Source organism: Manacus candei, unplaced genomic scaffold, assembly GCF_025592945.1.
Source record: "Manacus candei isolate 608988 ecotype Guabito, Panama unplaced genomic scaffold, ASM2559294v1 h1tg000099l, whole genome shotgun sequence".
In the NCBI taxonomy this organism is placed as follows: domain Eukaryota; kingdom Metazoa; phylum Chordata; class Aves; order Passeriformes; family Pipridae; genus Manacus; species Manacus candei.
Genome location: NW_026138147.1, coordinates 404,365 through 422,288, shown reverse-complemented (window position 1 = coordinate 422,288; position 17,924 = coordinate 404,365). Strand labels below are relative to the sequence as shown.

Here is a 17,924-nt window from a genome sequence, read left to right as displayed (position 1 = left end):
GGAATCCCATGGAATCCAGAGGCCATTGTGACACTGAGGAATCCCATGGAATCCAGAGGCCACTGTGACACTGAGGAATCCCATGGAATCCAGAGGCCACTGTGACACTGAGGAATCCCATGGAATCCAGAGGCCATGGTGACACTGAGGAATCCCATGGAATCCAGAGGCCACTGTGACACTGAGGAATCCCATGGAATCCAGAGGCCATTGTGACCAGGCATTATGGAGCCAAAGGGACCCTTGGACACTGCAGAACCTCGTGGAAACCCGCACACTGTGAAACCTTGTGGTCCCACGGGGCCATTTGGACACAGTGCAGGCTCATTAAATCAAGGGGGCTTGGTGACACTGAGGGGCCTCCTGGAGCCAAGGGGACCCTGTGAGAGGACGTAACCTTGTAGAGTGAAGGGACCATTGCCACACTGTGGAACCTCTTGGAACCAAGGGGCCACAGTGACACTGAAGAGTCTCCTGGCCCCCCCTGTGCCTCCCCAGAACTCCATGGGATCAAGCAGAGCCGCTGCCTCCCCCCTGCCCCACAGACCGGAGTCGCCGGCTCTGCCCCGCTGGGACACCTCTGGAGTCAGCGTGTTCTTGGGCAGCACAACTCATCTCAGGCCAGAGAGTTTCCCACATTTTGCTTTGCCCCCTCTTTCCCCTGGTTTTGTTTTTTGTTCTTTGTTCACTCAGGGGGAAGAGGGGGAAGGGAGGCACCTGCTGATCCCTGGTTTTGTCTTTACAAAAGGGAGTTGGGGCAGGGGGGGAGATAGGAGGCAATTTCTCTCTCGGCTCTTGCTTTGAACTGTTCTGTTGGTATTGTTGTTTTTGCTGCCATATTTCTTGTCAGTAAATTGTTATTTTTTCACTTATACCTCCTGGTATTTTTGTCTCCCTGTATTGGTGGGGAGTAAAAGGGGAGTGAGTTCATTTGATTGGAGTTCCCTGCCCAATATGTGTCTTTAAACCAGGACAGGTTGCTCAAGGGCTCCCTGAAATTTGGCATCATCCACAAAGGACTTGAAAATACATTTGGTCCCATTGTACAGAAAGAGAATAAAGATGTTCTACAGTGGTGTTCAAGGGCTGGTCACCGAGGGATTTCATCAGGAAGTTGCTACCAAGAGGACTTTGTACCATGGATTTTTTTGGACACTCTTCATTCAACCAACTTCCCACCCACCACATCTTCCACTTCTGCAGTCCAGTCTGGCTCTAAGAGACCACAGCAGACCATGTCAAAGGCCTTGCTGGAGTCTGGGCACACAACATCCTCTTCTATCCCCTCCCACAGGGGTTCTGCAGTCCCTGCCTTGTCCTTCCCATGCCTGGCAATGGCTGCAGGAGGACTTGCCCTCTCCCCTTCCCTGCTGAACCTGAGCAGTGTGGAACTCTGCCAACCCTCCTTGCTGCCCTGTTTGCAGACTGCTTCCATGTCTGCCTTTGCCAAGGCCCCAGGAAGCTCTGGGATGGCTCTGGCCTTTCCAAGGGTTTGGGAAAGGTCTCCCAGTGACACTGCCCAGCCTTCTCAGTATCCCTGACACCAAAACCTTTTCCATAGCCCACACTTCCAGAGGAGTGCCCAGGACACCACACAGGTTGTCCTGGTGGTTCTGGAGAATGAGAAGGGATTTCTTCCTCCAGGCCAACCCCTCCAATTGGATTGGAGTGCAGCTGAAAGGTTTCCTCAGCATTTCCCTGGTGCCTCCCTGCCCTGAAGGTTTGTGGCCATCAGGCTGGAGCTGAGGGGGTTGGGCAGGTGCCTGAGGAGGGGGTAGAACAAGGGCTGTGTCCAACTGTGCCAGGAGGGCTGTGCTGGGCAAGGATGAGGAGGCTGCAGAAAACAGTGGCACTGGGGAGGGGAGAGGAGCAGCTGGAGAGACCTTGTGCCTGCCCACGCTGGGCAGGAGCTGCCCCAGGATGGCAGCTCTGAAGCACTCACAGGATGTCCCTGGGAACAGGAGGGGAAGACTGGATCTGAAAATGGAACCTGGAAAACAGAGAGCAGGAGTGTCATGGTGACACTGCAGGAGAGTTCCAGCCCTGGAGCAAGGTGACAGAAGAAGTCCCCCAGTCCATGCCCTGCCCTCAGAAGATCCCACAGCATCCTGGAGATGCTGGAAGGGAGCCCAGCTCTGCTTCACAAGTTCCCAGGGCCTGTCCCTGCCTGTGCTCCAAGGGCTTCCAGCCCCCAGGACTGTGCTCAGAGAGCACTCAGGCCTTACCCCGAGAAAGGGGCTCAGGAGGACAGTGTGGAAGGGGTAAGAGAACAGCTCTGGGAAGACCAAGCACTGCTGCTCCCTGGCAGTGCTGCTGGGCTGGGATTATTGTCCCCTTCCCCTTTGCAAATACACCCTGTCCTGCAGTGTACTGTCCTTTGGGAACAGCTAAGAAGAAGGATCTTGGACAAAGAAGGCACTGCAGGGTCCTTTATATGGTTTAAATACTCCGAGAGTACAATTCATCATTTATACATCTCTGGGTCAAAAGGTGAACACTAAATTAGAAGGGTGGTGCATAATAATATTTAATTGCACAGAAACTTATTGTGAGAACAACTCCATGAACTCCACAAAAAACCTGAGCAGAAAGGCTGGGCCATTAGTGAGACCCATTCTGAATGCTACAGCCCAGAAAACAGGCACTTGATTGCTCCTGGAAAGCATCCAGTCCTCATTTCTCTCTGAGCATCCTTGAACTCCTGGTTTCTCAGGCTGTAGATGAGGGGGTTCAGTGCTGGAGGAACCACTGAGTACAGAACTGACAGGGCCAGATCCAGGGATGGGGAGGAGATGGAGGGGGGCTTCAAGTTGGAAAATATGGCAGTGCTGACAAACAGGGAGACCACAGCCAGGTGAGGGAGGCACGTGGGAAAGGCTTTGTGCTGTCCCTGCTCCCAGGGGATCCACAGAGCACAGCCTTTACTGAGCTCGCTCGCTTCTACTTTCACACACAGAATATAAACATATTCTTGCAGAAACAGGCATCCAGCAGCTGCCTTCAGCCAGACTGCTTTGACCTTGTACTCTTTATATCTCAAGGCTGTGACCATGGGAACTATCTAGTTAGCCTTACTGTTCTCATGGAAAACGGTCTAACACTCTGTAATCCTTCAAAGCCCTCAAGCTTCAGGGGCTTCGTGGGGCTCTGACTTCCCCCCACAGCTCAGCACTGCCCAGGATCCTGTCTGATTCTGAGAGTCCTTGAATTCTTCATGTCTGAGAGGAAAAGGCTTTGCATTTAAGTGCTTCTTCCTAAACTGAGAGAACAATTTCTATGTCCCAGTGCCTCCCCAAAGCCCCTGACTTTGTGTGCTTGGTCAAATCCTCCCTGTAAAATACCTTGTGGGGATCTGGAGCTGTGAACAGGTCTGACCCTGCAAGAGCACGGCATCCAAAGGATGCTGCCCTCACCTCCAAGGGATTTCTCCTTGCCCACAGCCCTTCTCCCCCAGCCCTGGCAGCAGCTCCCAGGCCGGCTGAGAGCTGCCCCTGGCAGGCAGCAGAGTCCCTGCCCAGCACAGCGCCCTGGGCTGCAGGACCCTGCTCTGCCCCACAGCCCTGGGCACCCCTGGCTGCACCCCCGGCTTCACAGCCAGACTGAGATGCTCTTTAAGGTCCCTTCCAAGCCAAACCATTCCATGATTCCGGGACTGGTGGGGGAGGTGGTGGTCGGAGCCGTCGGGCACAGAGACCCCAAAATGCTGGAGTTTTCCTTTCTGGGTGGAGGAAGGAGGGGGCAGCAGAACTGACACCTTGGACTGACGGCAGGCAGACTTTGGCCTGTTTGGGAGAATGATTGCTGGAGTCCCTTGGGAGTCAATCCTGAAGGGCAAAGGAGTCCAGGAAGGCTGGAGGTGCTTTAAGAAGGAAATCTCAAAGCTCCAGGAACTGTGCCCATGTGCCCTAAGACAAGCCAGGAGGCAAAAGGCACAACTTGATTAAACAGAGAACTTCGGCTGGAACTCAGGGAAAAAAGAGAGTTTATCACCCCTGGAAGGAGGGGCAGGAAACTTGGGGGGACTACGAGGATGTGGTGAGGTTATGTAGGGAGAAAATTCAAAGGGAAAAGGGCAAACCAGAACAGAATTTGACCATTGCACTTAAAGACAGCAAAAAAATGTGTCTCTGAATCCATGGGCAGCAAAAGGAGGGCTCAGGAGAGTCTCCATCCCTTGCTGGGTGGAGAGGGCAGCCCAGTGTCAGGGGAGGAGGAAAAGGCTGAGGGACTTGTTGCCTCCTTTGCCTCAGTCTGTACTTCTAAAACCACTTGTCCTCAGGATCCCCTGAGCCCAGGGCTGGAAACTGGTGATGGGGAGCTGAGTGAAGCCCCTGTAATCCAGCAGGAAATGCTCAGTGACCTGCCCTGCCAGTGACACCCCCACAAGGCCCTGGGCCCAGAAGGGATGCACCCGAGTGCACCATCCCACGGCACGGGCAGGACATCCAGGGGATCAGGCCCAGCCAGTGTGGGGTTGGGAAAGGCAGGTCCTGCCTGACCAACCTGGTCTCCTCCTCTGACAAAATGACCCCCTCAGAAGCTGAGGGAAAGGCTGGGGATGTGTCTCTTCTGACTTCAGGAAAGCCTTTGAGCCCATCTCCCCCAGCACCTCCTGCACAAACTGGCTGCTCATGGCTTGCCCAGGGAACTGTTTGCTGGGTGACAAAGTGGCTGATGGCTCAGAGAGTGGTGGGGGATGGAACTAAATCCAGCTGGGGTCAGTCACTAGTGGGGTTCCCAAGGGCTCAGGCTGCTCCTGTTTAACATCCTTCTTGCTGATCTGGATGAGGGGATCAAGTGCCCCCTCAGTACATTGGTTGATACCATGAAGTTGGGTGTGATTGTGGATGTGCTGGAGGGCAGGAAGGCTCTGCAGAGGGATCTGGACAGGCTGGATCAATAAGGCCAAGTGTCAGGCCCTGCCCTTGGGTCCCAACAACCCCCTGGAACGCTCCAGGCTGGGGGCAGAGGGGCTGGAGAGCTGCTCAGCAGGAAGGGACTTGGGGCTGCTGCTTGACAGCGGCTGGATATGAGGCAGAGTGTGCCCAGGGGGGCAAGAAGGCCAAGGGCATCGTGGCCTTTGTGGAGAAGAGTGTGGCCAGCAGGAGCAGAGAACTGATTGCCCCTCTGTGCTGGGCACTGCTGAGGCTCCACCTCGAGTGCTGTGTCCAGTTCTGGCCCCTCAGTGCAAAAAGGCCACTTGATTCCAGGAGATTCTGCAGTCTCCCAGCTTTCCTTCAGATCCATGAGGCCCTCCAGCGTCACAATGGCCCTTTGATTCCAGGAAGTTCCACACTCTCCCAGAATTCCTCTGCTTCCATGAGCTTTGCAGGGTCTCAATAGGCCCTTGAGTCCATGAGGTTCCAAACTGTCCCAGGGTTCCTTTGGTTCCAGGAGACCCTGAAGTGTCACAACAGCTCATTGATTCCCTGACTTTCTCTGGTGTCACAATGACCCCCTTGATTCCAACAAAGGCACCCTATCTAAATTTGTTCTTTGCAAACTGTCCTTGCTGTCACCTCCTGGCAGTGGTTTCATGGCCCCTGTCAGAGCCAGCCCTGTCCCTGCACTGACCCAGCTCTGCTGCCCCACAGATACTGGATCAGGAGGGGGAGGCCCACGGTGCAGGGCAGTGCACTGGGACTCATCCTGGAAGGGACCTCGGCAGGTTTCTGGGCCAAACCAAAGCACAGCCAGTGGAGAAAGGGACACAGGGATGGGCAGTTGGTGTGCTCTGCCACCTCAGGGGGAGATGCAGAGCTACAGGGACACCCAGCCCATGTGGATCCCTCCAGGAGATGGTTCCCAGGTCTCATCTAGGCAGTGGGTGCTCCGGTTTGATGTTCACTGGTGGTTACACCCACCCACACCCACACCAGTCTCATGTGCACACACACCAGTCTCACCAGAGTCTGGCCCCCCAGAGAACACAAGACCTCATCATTTGTCAATCCCACTCCAAAAAGTGGCACTGGGACCTCCCTCCAAACCCAGAGCACAGAGTTCCCTTGTCCTGAAAAGTTCTTGGCAATGGAGGGATGAAGCAAACGGGACAGACTGTGGGGATCCCTTGCCGGGCATGGCCAGGGATGGGCACTGACCACTCACCTGTTTGCACGTGACCAGTGAATCCGAACAATCGGCCCCAAAGACTGCTCAGAGACAATCTTTTATCTTTAAGCAGCAAGGTAATTCTTTATTCAATGTTGGGAGCAAGCCAGCTCGCACTGGACAAAATTGCTCAACTTGAATGTGCAAAACTAAGCCATTTTATACGCTTTAGATACAGGGTTACATCATTTATTATACATATTAATAAGTAGGCTGGTCTCTGGGCAGAGTCTTTCCAGACATGCCCAGTCTTCTACTGTGGGGGGCTTCTCCTCAAGCCTTCATCCCTCTGGTGGTCGCCATGGACGTCTTCCTCAATTTGACCTCTTCAGTCAGGTGACCTGAATTCTTCAAGCTTGCAAAATCCTGGCTCTGGGCCTTCTAGATCTTATTCAAACATCTGGGTTACCTAATTTATTACTGTGTGTGTACTACTCCTATTCTTTCTATAATAAGGCCTTTGGTCCAGTGACCAGAACAGAACATGAGATTAACCAGTGCTCCGAAAATGTTCTTCCAGCAAAACAGGTTTTGGGGGTTCTCAGCAGGCCAAGATATCTCAGTTAACTCTTCTAGGCCTGGCTCCTGTTTCAATCCTCCTTCTGGCCCTTCTTGTGGATGGGCATCACATGAGCACCTCCACTCATCGGGTCCTCCCTAGTGAGCCAGGACTGATGGTAAATGGTGGAGGATTTCTGCTGAGCTCTCCCTCCAGCTCCCTCAGCACCCTTGGATGAATCCCTTCTGGTCCCATAGACTTGGGAGTGTCTCAGTGGCTCAGCAGATCACCAGCTGCTTCCTCCTGGATTACAGAGGGTCCATTCTGCTCCCTGTCCTTGTCTACCAGCTCAGGGGGCTGGTTGTCCTGAGGATAACAGGCCTTTCTGTGAAAGACTGAGGCAAAGAAGGCATTAAATGCCTTGGCCTTTTCCTCATCCTTGGTGACAGTGTTCCCCCCGGTGTCCAATAAAGGATGGAGATTTTCCTGTGCCCTCCTTTTTTTGATGATGTATTATATAACCCCTTTTTATTACCCTTTACAGAAGTAGCCAGATTGAGTTCTAGCTGAGCTTTTACCTTTCTAATTTTCTCTCTACATGGCCTAACAACATCCTTGTACTCTTCCTGAGCTGCCTGCCCCTTCTTCCAAAGGTCATAAACCCTTTTTATTCCCCCAGTCCCAGAAAAGTTCCCTGCTCAGCCAGGCCAGTTGTCTTCCCTGCTGGCTCATCTTGCAGCACACATGGACAGGCTGCTCCTGTGCTTTCAAGATTTCCTTCTTAGAGTATGTCCAGCCTTCCTGGACCTCTTTGTTATTAAGGACTGTTTTCCAGGACACTGTCTCAACCATTTCAGTGTCCTGAACAGGCCAAAGTCCACCCTCCAGAAGTCTAAGGTAGAAGTTTTATTGACCCCTTCCTTACTTTATTGATCCCTTAGAAGCTGGACCGGGATGGCCAGACAGAATGCAGAGGGGGTGACCTTGGCCCCCCCGCTGCTGCTGCTTACCCAATTGGATGAACAAGATGATAACCATAGCTGTTGTTTCTTTATTTACTTTTATTTCAATTTTGACATTTGTTCCTTGCATAATTATCTGCATTCAAAATTTGTTATTAAGGAGTGTCTCAGCTAATATCATCATAGAAAACAAGAAGGGGGTGATGCGGGGAGCATGGAGGAGGAAAGGGAGAAGTTTGCGAGGTGGAGAAGGCAGCTGCGAGAGACCAGAGCTGAAGAGGCGACAGAGGAGGACGTGGATTCTGGGCATTCAGTGTCCAGTTATGAAGACTGAGACTGTTTTACAGACTAGGACTGAACAGGATTGTTAACAAAAGTTACGAATGTATTGTACCTCAGTTTATGCCAAATGTTTTCACAGTTTTCTCCTCATGTTTATTACCTATTTTCTGACTGGCTGCAATCTGCTGCATTGCAGATGTTTTCCTTATTGGCTCCTATTTCTCCCTTATTCCCTCCTTTCCCTTCTGACTGGTCCATGTCCCTGCCTGTCCTATGCTCCTCCCTGGTTTCTGGAACCTTCTCCTGCCGCCCTATAAATAGGGGTGGCACACCCTAATAAGGCTGCAATAGCTTTGAGCTACCACTCTGCACGAACCCCCGGCTGTCGCGGCTTCTCTCCCCTGCGACTGTGACAGATGGTGCCCAACTAGCGGGGCACAGTGGTGGTTCTCTTACTCTAAGGGAACTCCTCTGCCTGCGCAGGGCACAGGCACCCTTGGAAGACAGGTGTTGCCCCGGCCTCAGGAGGAACATGCTAATTCTACACTTGTGCTGTGCACATTAACTAAAAACAGAAACAGGAAAGAAGACAGGTAATGCGAGTGTAGTAAACATGTCACAGAAAAATCAGGATTGCAACTGAACACTTCATTCTCCAGGTGAAATGGTTCCCCCACTGCTGTACATCCCAGATTCTTCACACACGCAAAATGTTAAAACACTTAAAATCCAGGATTCCCAGGACTCTGCCTGAGATTTTGTGTAGAGCTCGCTGGGTAATTCAGCTCTGCTCTGGGTTGCACTTTGGCTGCTGTTGCTTTCACTTGTTTGAAACCAGGCAGTGGATGGATCTGCCCTGGCACAGCAGGAACCAGCTCACAGGAGGGAGAAAAGCCCTAACAATTATCTCAGTCTTCCGGCAGCACGAGCACTTCCCAACACAGCAAGCCCAGGGAGTGCAGGGGGTGGGGGGCCAAGCTCAAGAGAAATGTAATGAGAGCCAGACTTTAATTTTGTTGATCAATGCTTCACCAGCTCAGGAGTTGTCTATGCATCTGTATCAGTGCCCTCGTCTTCTGAAGCACTTTCTATCAGCACACCTGCAAAAGATTAAAGAGCCAAGAGGAAGTGAAAATTAAACCCACACAGGAATTGGGTAGAGATCCAGCTACATCTGACTTGGTAGGTTCTGAAAGCTGTGTTTTCAGATGTCTCGTGCCCTGTACAGAATCACAGAAACACAGACAAGGAGAGGTTGCAAGGGACCTCCAGAGATCACCTGGTCCAACCCAGATGGGACACCTGGAGCTGGGTGGTCAGAACCTCCTCCAGGGGATTTTGAATATCTCCAAGGATATCTCCACAATCTCTCTAGGAACTGGTCCCAGTGCTGAGTCACCCTCACAGTAATGAAGTTCTTCCTCGTGTTCAGGTGGAAATTGCTTTGTTTCCCTTTCTGCCCATTGCCTCCCATCCTATCACTCAGCACCACCCAGAAGAGCCTGGCTCCATCCTCCTGACCCTTCAAACACTTGTGTCCACTGATGACATCCCCTCTCAGACTTCTCTTCTCCAGACTAAACAGGCCCAGCTCCCTCAGCCTCTCCAGCCCCTGATCATCTCTGCAGCCTCAGCTGGACCCGCTGCAGGAGCTCCATGTTTCCCTTGTACTGAGGAACCCAGCACTGGACACAGCACTCCAGATGGGCCTCACCAGGGCTGCTCCTCCCTTGGCCTGCTGGCAAAGCTCTTCCGAAGGCAGCCCAGGCAGCCTTGGGCCTTCTTGGCCATTGCTGACCCTTGGCCAGCTCTCTGTCCACCAGAACCCCCAGGGCCTTCTCTGCACAGCTACTTGTCAGAGGGTCAGCCCTGAGCCTGGACTGGTGCCTGCCCTTCTTCCTGACCAGGTTCCTTGAATTGCTTGGATGGGTTGAGTGCAGCAGGGCTGGGGAAAGAGCCCAGGCCCTGTGAGCCTTCCTGAGGCCTTGGCAAAGGCCTGGGGGGCAGGATGGGGGGTAGGGATCATCCCCCTCCACGTCTGCAGACAGCATCCGTGGGCCATGGGAGACAACCCTCCGTCATGAGGAAGGTGAGTGCGTGGGAGGACTGGCAGTGGACACCTTTAGCACCCATCGGGTCAGAGCTGTCCTCACTGCCCTCAAAGACAAGGGAGAGAAGAGGGGCCTTGACCCCCTGCAGGGAACACTTCAGCATGGAGCTGTTTCAGTGTCACGGATCACAAAAGCTGTTTGTTCCCCGTGGGCAGAGGCCCAGACAAGTGGCCTTTAGTCACGGGATGGATTGTGGTGGTGATTCCCAGGACTGAAGGCAGCTTCTCTGGGCCTCTCCCCATGTCAGGGCTGTCCTTCTCCATCCCCTTTGAGGAGCTGTGCAGGACGAACTCACAGGGTGGTTTGCCTGTAGAGCAGCTTTGGCATCCAGAGAGATGGAAGTGCTTGGGAATGGCCCTGCTCACCTTGTTCTATCTCCATTTTTGCTCCAAGGAGCTGAAGGATGTGCTGTTTGGACCCCTGCCTCCCGTAGAATTCTTTTTCCAGAGTTCCAATTCTTTGGCAGAGCTGCTGAAATTTCTTGTCCATCTTGGATTCCTGGGCCCTCGCCATTTTCTTCATTTTCCTGTCTGTGAAGGCAGAACAATGATCCTGGGTCACTGACTGTGATGGCTTTGCACAGTTACTGGTGGATTGAGATTGTAAACAAGTCACTCCCCTTTTGTTTCAACCTCTCCCTACTCCTCTCTGTCCTAGTTAGGACAGCTGAGATCAGTTCATCATGGTGGGTGTAACCCAAAACTGTATTCTATAGCCTTCCATGTCATTTCCCAGAAACTAGACTATTGTTGTCAATAGACTATTCGCACCCTCTGCCCATAGAGCCTGACTCCTCAGGCTATAAACTAGGTGTTAAGAGGCCTGTGAGATAGAAGGATGTTTCTGTCCTCACACCCTTTGTGAACTCCCCGCCCTGAGGAGAGTACCAAGCATTCCTGCCTGAACTGGAGGATATATAATCTTGGAGTTTTGGAACATTTTTCAACCCACTCGTGGGATCCAGAGGACGGCTGCATCTCATCGCTCTCAACCAGACTTAGACCACCACTGGACTGCGATCACCAGTTCTGGCCAGACTGCAGCAGCTCTCCCACCAGCAGGTTCTTCCCCTCTCCCTTTACTTTGGACTCAAACAGGGCCCAAGGAACACCACTTTGTTCAGGCCCCAGGGTACTGGGTCATACATTTGGTTTTTTGTGGGTTGAGACCAATTGTTTGTTTGTATTATTGTACTTACTGTATTATTTTAATAAATTGTTATTCTGACTTATAATCTCTCCTTTGAGTTGGGTTCATTCCCCCTGCTGGTTAACTTTTAAACCAGGACATTTTGGCGCCCAACGTGGGGCAGAGAGAGAGAAGTCAGAATCACAATTTCATTTGAAGCATTTGTCTATTTGAATATAGAAACTCCCTGATCACCATGTTGTTTGATGCACTCACATGGATGTTGTATTTGAGCCTGTTCATATTTCCACAGATGGGGTATTATTTGTCTGTTTTGATGCTCTCTTTAAGACCAGGGAGAGGGATCCAAATTGCTTTATTAGTATATTATGTTTATGTCATTCTAACATCAGAAGCAATGAGTTTCATTGTAAATGTGTATTCAGTCCTGTTTGCCTGTCCTGGTTTGGGTTGCTACCTCTGGGGCCTCATTAAAAATCGTACCCAGCTTTTTGGGGGAACAGGGGTGGATGGTTTCCAGCCTCCCACCTCCTTCTTCCCCTTCAGACCTCCTACAACAGTTTTTGAAAATATTGAGTTCCCTTTTGATGTTAAGGACAGCATAATGTTATTGTTAGTGTTGCTCTGTCTGCTCTGTACTGTGTACACCATGTTTAGGGTCAGAAAAGTGCCTTTTAGGGAGGTTGTTTGGACACCTGTCCTGGGAGCAGATAATGCTGAGTGGCACGGGAAGTGGGAGGACATCAGCCAGTATTTGGAAAAGTTTTCTCCTCCAATGATCTGGAAATTCACCCCTGAACAACTGCAGGATCCTGTTAGCATGATAAGACTGGTGAAGGAAAAATGCTCTGGCAGCTCCAGAGATGGCCAGCTCACAGCAACCTGCTGGGCCCTGGCCACTGCCTACCGGGCACTGCTTGACATGGTACAGCACTGTCAGGGCGAGGAGAGAAGGAGCAAATCCGCAGACACCACGTCCACCCAAACCACAGCTGAGTCAGAGGGAGAAAGAAATAAACCAACTGGCACCGTGTCCACACAAACCATCGAGGAGCCAGAAGAACAAACAAAACCAATAGCAGTCGCCCCTGTCCAGAAAAGGAAATCAAAGACTAAATCAGTTCGCATAGCAAATGATGATGAAGAGGCGGGACCTTCACATCCACCGGAGGAGACAGAGCCAGAAATAATCACTCGGTCCCTATCCCTGGGTGAGCTACGTGAGCTCCGGAGAGAGTTCACACGACAGGCAAATGAGTCCATTCTGACCTGGCTGCTCCGAATCTGGGATGCCGCAGCTAACGATACGATCCTAGATGGGAGTGAAGCCAGACAGTTGGGATCCCTGTCTCGAGATGTAGTCATTGATCAGGGGATTGGAAGGAGGCAGGAAACTCTCAGCCTCTGGCGGCGACTGTTGTCCAGTGTGAGGGAGAGATACCTTTGCAAGGAGGACCTCCACGTACAGCAAGGACAGTGGAACACGATGGAACAAGGTATCCGGTGCTTAAGGGAGTTAGCTGTACTGGAGATAATCTTTTCAGAGGATGAAAGATTCCCTAAGAGTCCAGATGCCGTACAGTGCACCTCCCAAATGTGGTTAAAGTTTGCACGACTCGGGCCAGAAATGTATTCCCGCTACTTAGCAACGCTGCAATGGAGGGAGGGAGAGGACAAGGTGGGAGCATTGGTCAGCAAACTCAGGATTTATGAAGACACTGTCACCGCCCCATTACGAGCCCACGTCTCATCTGTAGAAACCAAACTGGCTGAACACGTCCGAAGCCTGGAAGAGAAAATTGAAGAGGGACACCAGAAGCTAAGAGAAGAGATTAAGGAAGGGATTTTCCATATCTCGCCAGGACAAACAAGAGTCTCTGCTATCAGGAGCCAGCGTCCCCAAGCTAAGGAGAGAAGGTACACTCCACGTAGCGATCTATGGTTTTACCTCCGTGAGCATGGAGAAGATATGAGGAAGTGGGATGGGAAACCCACCTCTTCCTTAGCAGCCCGGGTACGTGAACTGAAAAGAGGAACAAATACCATAAAGAACTCTTCAAGGGTAAACGTTGCTCCAGTCTCTCGTGGGCAAGACTCCAGACGGTACAGGAATGATGATACGTCTGATCCTCTTGAAGGGACCTCCAGGTCATACCCACAAGAAGAGCACAATGAGTACCATGACCAGGACTAGGGGTGCCCTGCCTCTAGCCAGGTAGAGGAGAGGGACAATCGAGTCTATTGGACTGTGTGGATTCGGTGGCCTGGCACATCAGAGCCACAAAGATATAAGGCTTTAGTGGACACTGGCGCACAATGTACATTAATGCCATCAAGATACGTAGGGGCAGAATCCATCTCCATTTCTGGGGTGACAGGGGGATCCCAACAGCTGACTGTACTGGAAGCTGAAGTGAGCCTGACTGGGAAGGAATGGCACAGACACCCCATTGTGACTGGTCCAGAGGCCCCGTGTATCCTTGGCATAGATTACCTGAGGAGTGGGTATTTCAAAGACCCAAAAGGACTTCGTTGGGCTTTTGGCATAGCTGCTGTGGAGACGGAGGAAATTAGACAGTTGAACACCTTGCCTGGTCTCTCAGAGGACCCCTCTGCTGTGGGACTGCTGAAGGTTGAAGAACAATTGGTACCGATAGCCACAGCAACAGTGCACCGTCGGCAATACCGCACCGACCGAGACTCTGTGACCCCTATACATAAGATGATCCGCGAACTGGAGACCCAGGGGGTGGTCAGCAAGACTCGCTCACCCTTTAATAGCCCTATATGGCCAGTGCGTAAGTCCAGTGGAGAGTGGAGGCTGACGGTGGATTACCGTGGACTCAATGAAGTCACACCACCCCTGAGTGCTGCTGTGCCGGACATGCTGGAGCTCCAGTATGAGCTGGAGTCCAAGGAAGCCAAGTGGTATGCCACCATTGACATAGCCAATGCCTTTTTCTCCATTCCTTTGGCAGCGGAGTGCAGGCCACAATTTGCTTTCACTTGGAGAGGTGTGCAGTACACCTGGAATCGACTGCCTCAGGGGTGGAAACACAGTCCCAGCATTTGCCATGGACTGATCCAGACTGCACTGGAAAAGGGTGAGGCTCCAGAGCACCTACAGTACATTGATGACATCATTGTATGGGGGAACACAGCGGGCGAAGTCTTCGAGAAAGGAGAGAAGATAATCCAGATTCTCCTAAGAGCCGGTTTTGCCATTAAACGGAGTAAGGTCAAGGGACCTGCTCAGGAAATTCAGTTCCTAGGAGTGAAGTGGCAAGATGGACGCCGCCTAATTCCAATGGAGGTGATTAACAAAATAGCAGCCATGTCCCCACCAACCAGCAAGAAGGAAACACAGGCTTTCCTAGGCGCTGTGGGCTTTTGGAGGATGCATATCCCCGAGTATAGTCAGATTGTAAGCCCTCTCTACCTTGTGACACGGAAGAAAAATGATTTCCAGTGGGGCCCCGAACAACAACAAGCCTTTGAACAAATTAAACAGGAGATTGCCCATGCGGTAGCCCTTGGGCCAGTAAGGACAGGACAGGACGTGAAGAACGTGCTCTACACCGCAGCCGGGGAGAATGGCCCTTCTTGGAGCCTCTGGCAGAAAGTGCCTGGGGAGACCCGAGGACGACCGCTAGGATTCTGGAGTCGGGGATACAAAGGATCTGAAGCCAGCTATACACCAACTGAGAAAGAGATCCTGGCTGCCTATGAAGGAGTTCGAGCTGCCTCAGAAGTAATCGGCACCGAAGCGCAGCTCCTCCTGGCACCCCGACTACCAGTGCTGGGCTGGATGTTCAAGGGAAGAGTTCCTTCCACACATCATGCCACCGATGCCACATGGAGTAAGTGGATGGCTCTGATCACGCAGCGAACCCGGATAGGGAATCCTAATCGCCCTGGGATTCTGGAAATTATCACCAATTGGCCCGAAGGTGAGAGTTTCGGACTATCCTCTGAAGAAGAGGAGGAGAAGGTGACACGGGCTGAGGAGGCCCCACCATATGACAAACTACCCGCAGATGAAAGGCGATATGTGCTCTTCACGGATGGCTCCTGCCGCATTGTAGGGACAAACCGAAAATGGAAGGCAGCTGTATGGAGTCCCACACGGCGAGTTGCAGAAGCGACTGAAGGACAAGGTGGGTCAAGTCAGTTTGCAGAGCTTAAAGCCGTTCAGTTGGCTTTGGATATAGCTGAACGAGAGAAGTGGCCAAGACTCTATCTCTACACTGACTCATGGATGGTGGCCAATGCTCTGTGGGGATGGCTGGAGCGATGGAAAAAGGCCAACTGGCAGCGCCAAGGGAAACCCATCTGGGCGGCGGAGATGTGGCAGGACATCGCTGGCCGGGTAGAGAAGCTGAGTGTGAAGGTCCGTCACGTAGACGCTCATGTAGGCAAGAAACGGGCTAATGAGGAGCATTGTAACAACGAGCAGGCGGACCGAGCTGCCAGGATTAAAGTCTCTCAGGTAGATCTGGATTGGCAGCACAAAGGAGAATTATTTCTGGCTCGATGGGCCCATGACGCCTCCGGTCACCAGGGGAGAGATGCAACATACAGATGGGCTCGTGACCGAGGGGTGGACTTAACCAAGGACATTGTCTCACAGGTCATCCATGACTGTGAGACATGTGCTGCCATCAAGCAGGCCAAGCGGGTGAAGCCTCTATGGTATGGTGGACGGTGGTCAAAGTACAGGTATGGGGAAGCCTGGCAAGTTGACTACATCACGCTCCCCAAAACCCGCCAAGGCAAGCACTACGTACTGACCATGGTAGAAGGAAGCACTGGATGGTTGGAGACATACCCCGTGCCTCATGCCACTGCCCGGAATACCATCCTGGGCCTTGAAAAACAAGTCCTGTGGCGACACGGCACCCCGGAGAGAATTGAGTCTGATAATGGGACCCATTTCAAGAATGGCCTTATAGACACCTGGGCCAAAGAGCACGGCATTGAGTGGGTGTATCATATCCCCTACCATGCACCAGCTGCTGGAAAAGTTGAGCGGTGCAACGGACTGCTGAAAACCACTCTGAAGGCACTGTGTGGGGAGACTCTCAAACACTGGGAGTTGCATTTAGCAAAGGCCACCTGGTTGGTCAACACCCGAGGTTCCATCAATCGAGCTGGCCCTGCCCAATCAGAACTTTTGCATACTGTAGATGGAGATAAAGTCCCCGTGGTACATATGAGAGGAATGTTAGGGAAGACTGTTTGGATTAGTCCCACCTCAAGCAAAGGCAAACCCATCCGAGGGATTGTTTTTGCTCAGGGACCTGGTTCCACCTGGTGGGTAATGCAAAAAGATGGGGAGACACGTTGTGTACCACAAGGGGACCTAATTTTGAGTGAGAATGGTCTGTAATGTTTCATTGTATATATATATATATATAGATAGATAGATAGATGTATATAGTTTTAAAGGGATATAGTTTTTAAAGGGGGTTAATTTGGGCATGACATGGATGGCATAGAATAAGGGGTGGATAATGTCCTAGTTAGGACAGCTGAGATCAGTTCATCATGGTGGGTGTAACCCAAAACTGTATTCTATAGCCTTCCATGTCATTTCCCAGAAACTAGACTATTGTTGTCAATAGACTATTCGCACCCTCTGCCCATAGAGCCTGACTCCTCAGGCTATAAACTAGGTGTTAAGAGGCCTGTGAGATAGAAGGATGTTTCTGTCCTCACACCCTTTGTGAACTCCCCGCCCTGAGGAGAGTACCAAGCATTCCTGCCTGAACTGGAGGATATATAATCTTGGAGTTTTGGAACATTTTTCAACCCACTCGTGGGATCCAGAGGACGGCTGCATCTCATCGCTCTCAACCAGACTTAGACCACCACTGGACTGCGATCACCAGTTCTGGCCAGACTGCAGCAGCTCTCCCACCAGCAGGTTCTTCCCCTCTCCCTTTACTTTGGACCCAAACAGGGCCCAAGGAACACCACTTTGTTCAGGCCCCAGGGTACTGGGTCATACATTTGGTTTTTTGTGGGTTGAGACCAATTGTTTGTTTGTATTATTGTACTTACTGTATTATTTTAATAAATTGTTATTCTGACTTATAATCTCTCCTTTGAGTTGGGTTCATTCCCCCTGCTGGTTAACTTTTAAACCAGGACACTCTCCAATAATGAAGGGACATAATATAATATGTCCTCTCCATATAATGAAGAGATAAAAGTACAAAACCAAAAATTTAAAAAGGAAATAGCAGGAACTCCAAAGAACCAAGGGAAAATGGTTTAAGCTGAAAAGGCAGAAATCGTTTCCTAGTCCCCCTACCCCGGGACAGAAAAGCCCCAAATGGCAGCTACCACATGGTTGCCACAAGCAAAGCCAAAACAGTGGGAGGCTCCCCTGCCATCTGGACCATGCAGGGGAAAAGAAACAAATTAAACCAAACCATAGCAAACAGGTTCTCAAAGACCCACCCTCCAGGATGAGGGGATGGGGTGGACATTCATCACAAAGCTCCACGCCCTGGCTTTGGAACCATAACACTGATGCTTCCTCCTTGAGAGGCAGACCAGTTCTCTGACACAAGGATGCCCAAAGGCTCTGATTTAAGCTCCCTGCCAGAGGGTCTCTTCTCAGGGCTCTCCTCTGGGTGTATATTTTCCTTCCTCACTCCCCCTCAGAAATCCTCAGCTCACAGGAATTCAATTTTGTGATGGAGGTACAATCTGGAAATGGTTTTCCCTTTGCCCTCTGTCCTTTAGCAGGGAGGGAACAAGAAACTCGGAGCACATTTTCCTCCCTTTTCAGCCTCTCATTGG

At 51.5% G+C, this 17,924-nt stretch overlaps 3 protein-coding genes across 3 annotated transcripts in view; 1 reads left to right on the top strand and 2 right to left on the bottom strand.

Moving 5' to 3' along the window:
* LOC127461290 (uncharacterized protein K02A2.6-like) overlaps positions 1–17,060 on the top strand; it is a 31,328-nt gene extending 14,268 nt beyond the window's left edge. The window contains exon 2 of the mRNA XM_051768970.1: positions 16,250–17,060. Within this exon, the coding sequence (XP_051624930.1) occupies positions 16,250–16,310 (61 nt within the window). The 3' untranslated portion in view covers positions 16,311–17,060. The remainder of the gene's footprint in view (positions 1–16,249) is intronic.
* LOC127461278 (uncharacterized) overlaps positions 1–17,924 on the bottom strand; it is a 129,636-nt gene that overhangs the window by 83,218 nt on the left and 28,494 nt on the right. The window lies entirely within an intron of this gene.
* Positions 1–17,924, bottom strand: part of LOC127461277 (uncharacterized) — a 107,631-nt gene that overhangs the window by 74,743 nt on the left and 14,964 nt on the right. The window lies entirely within an intron of this gene.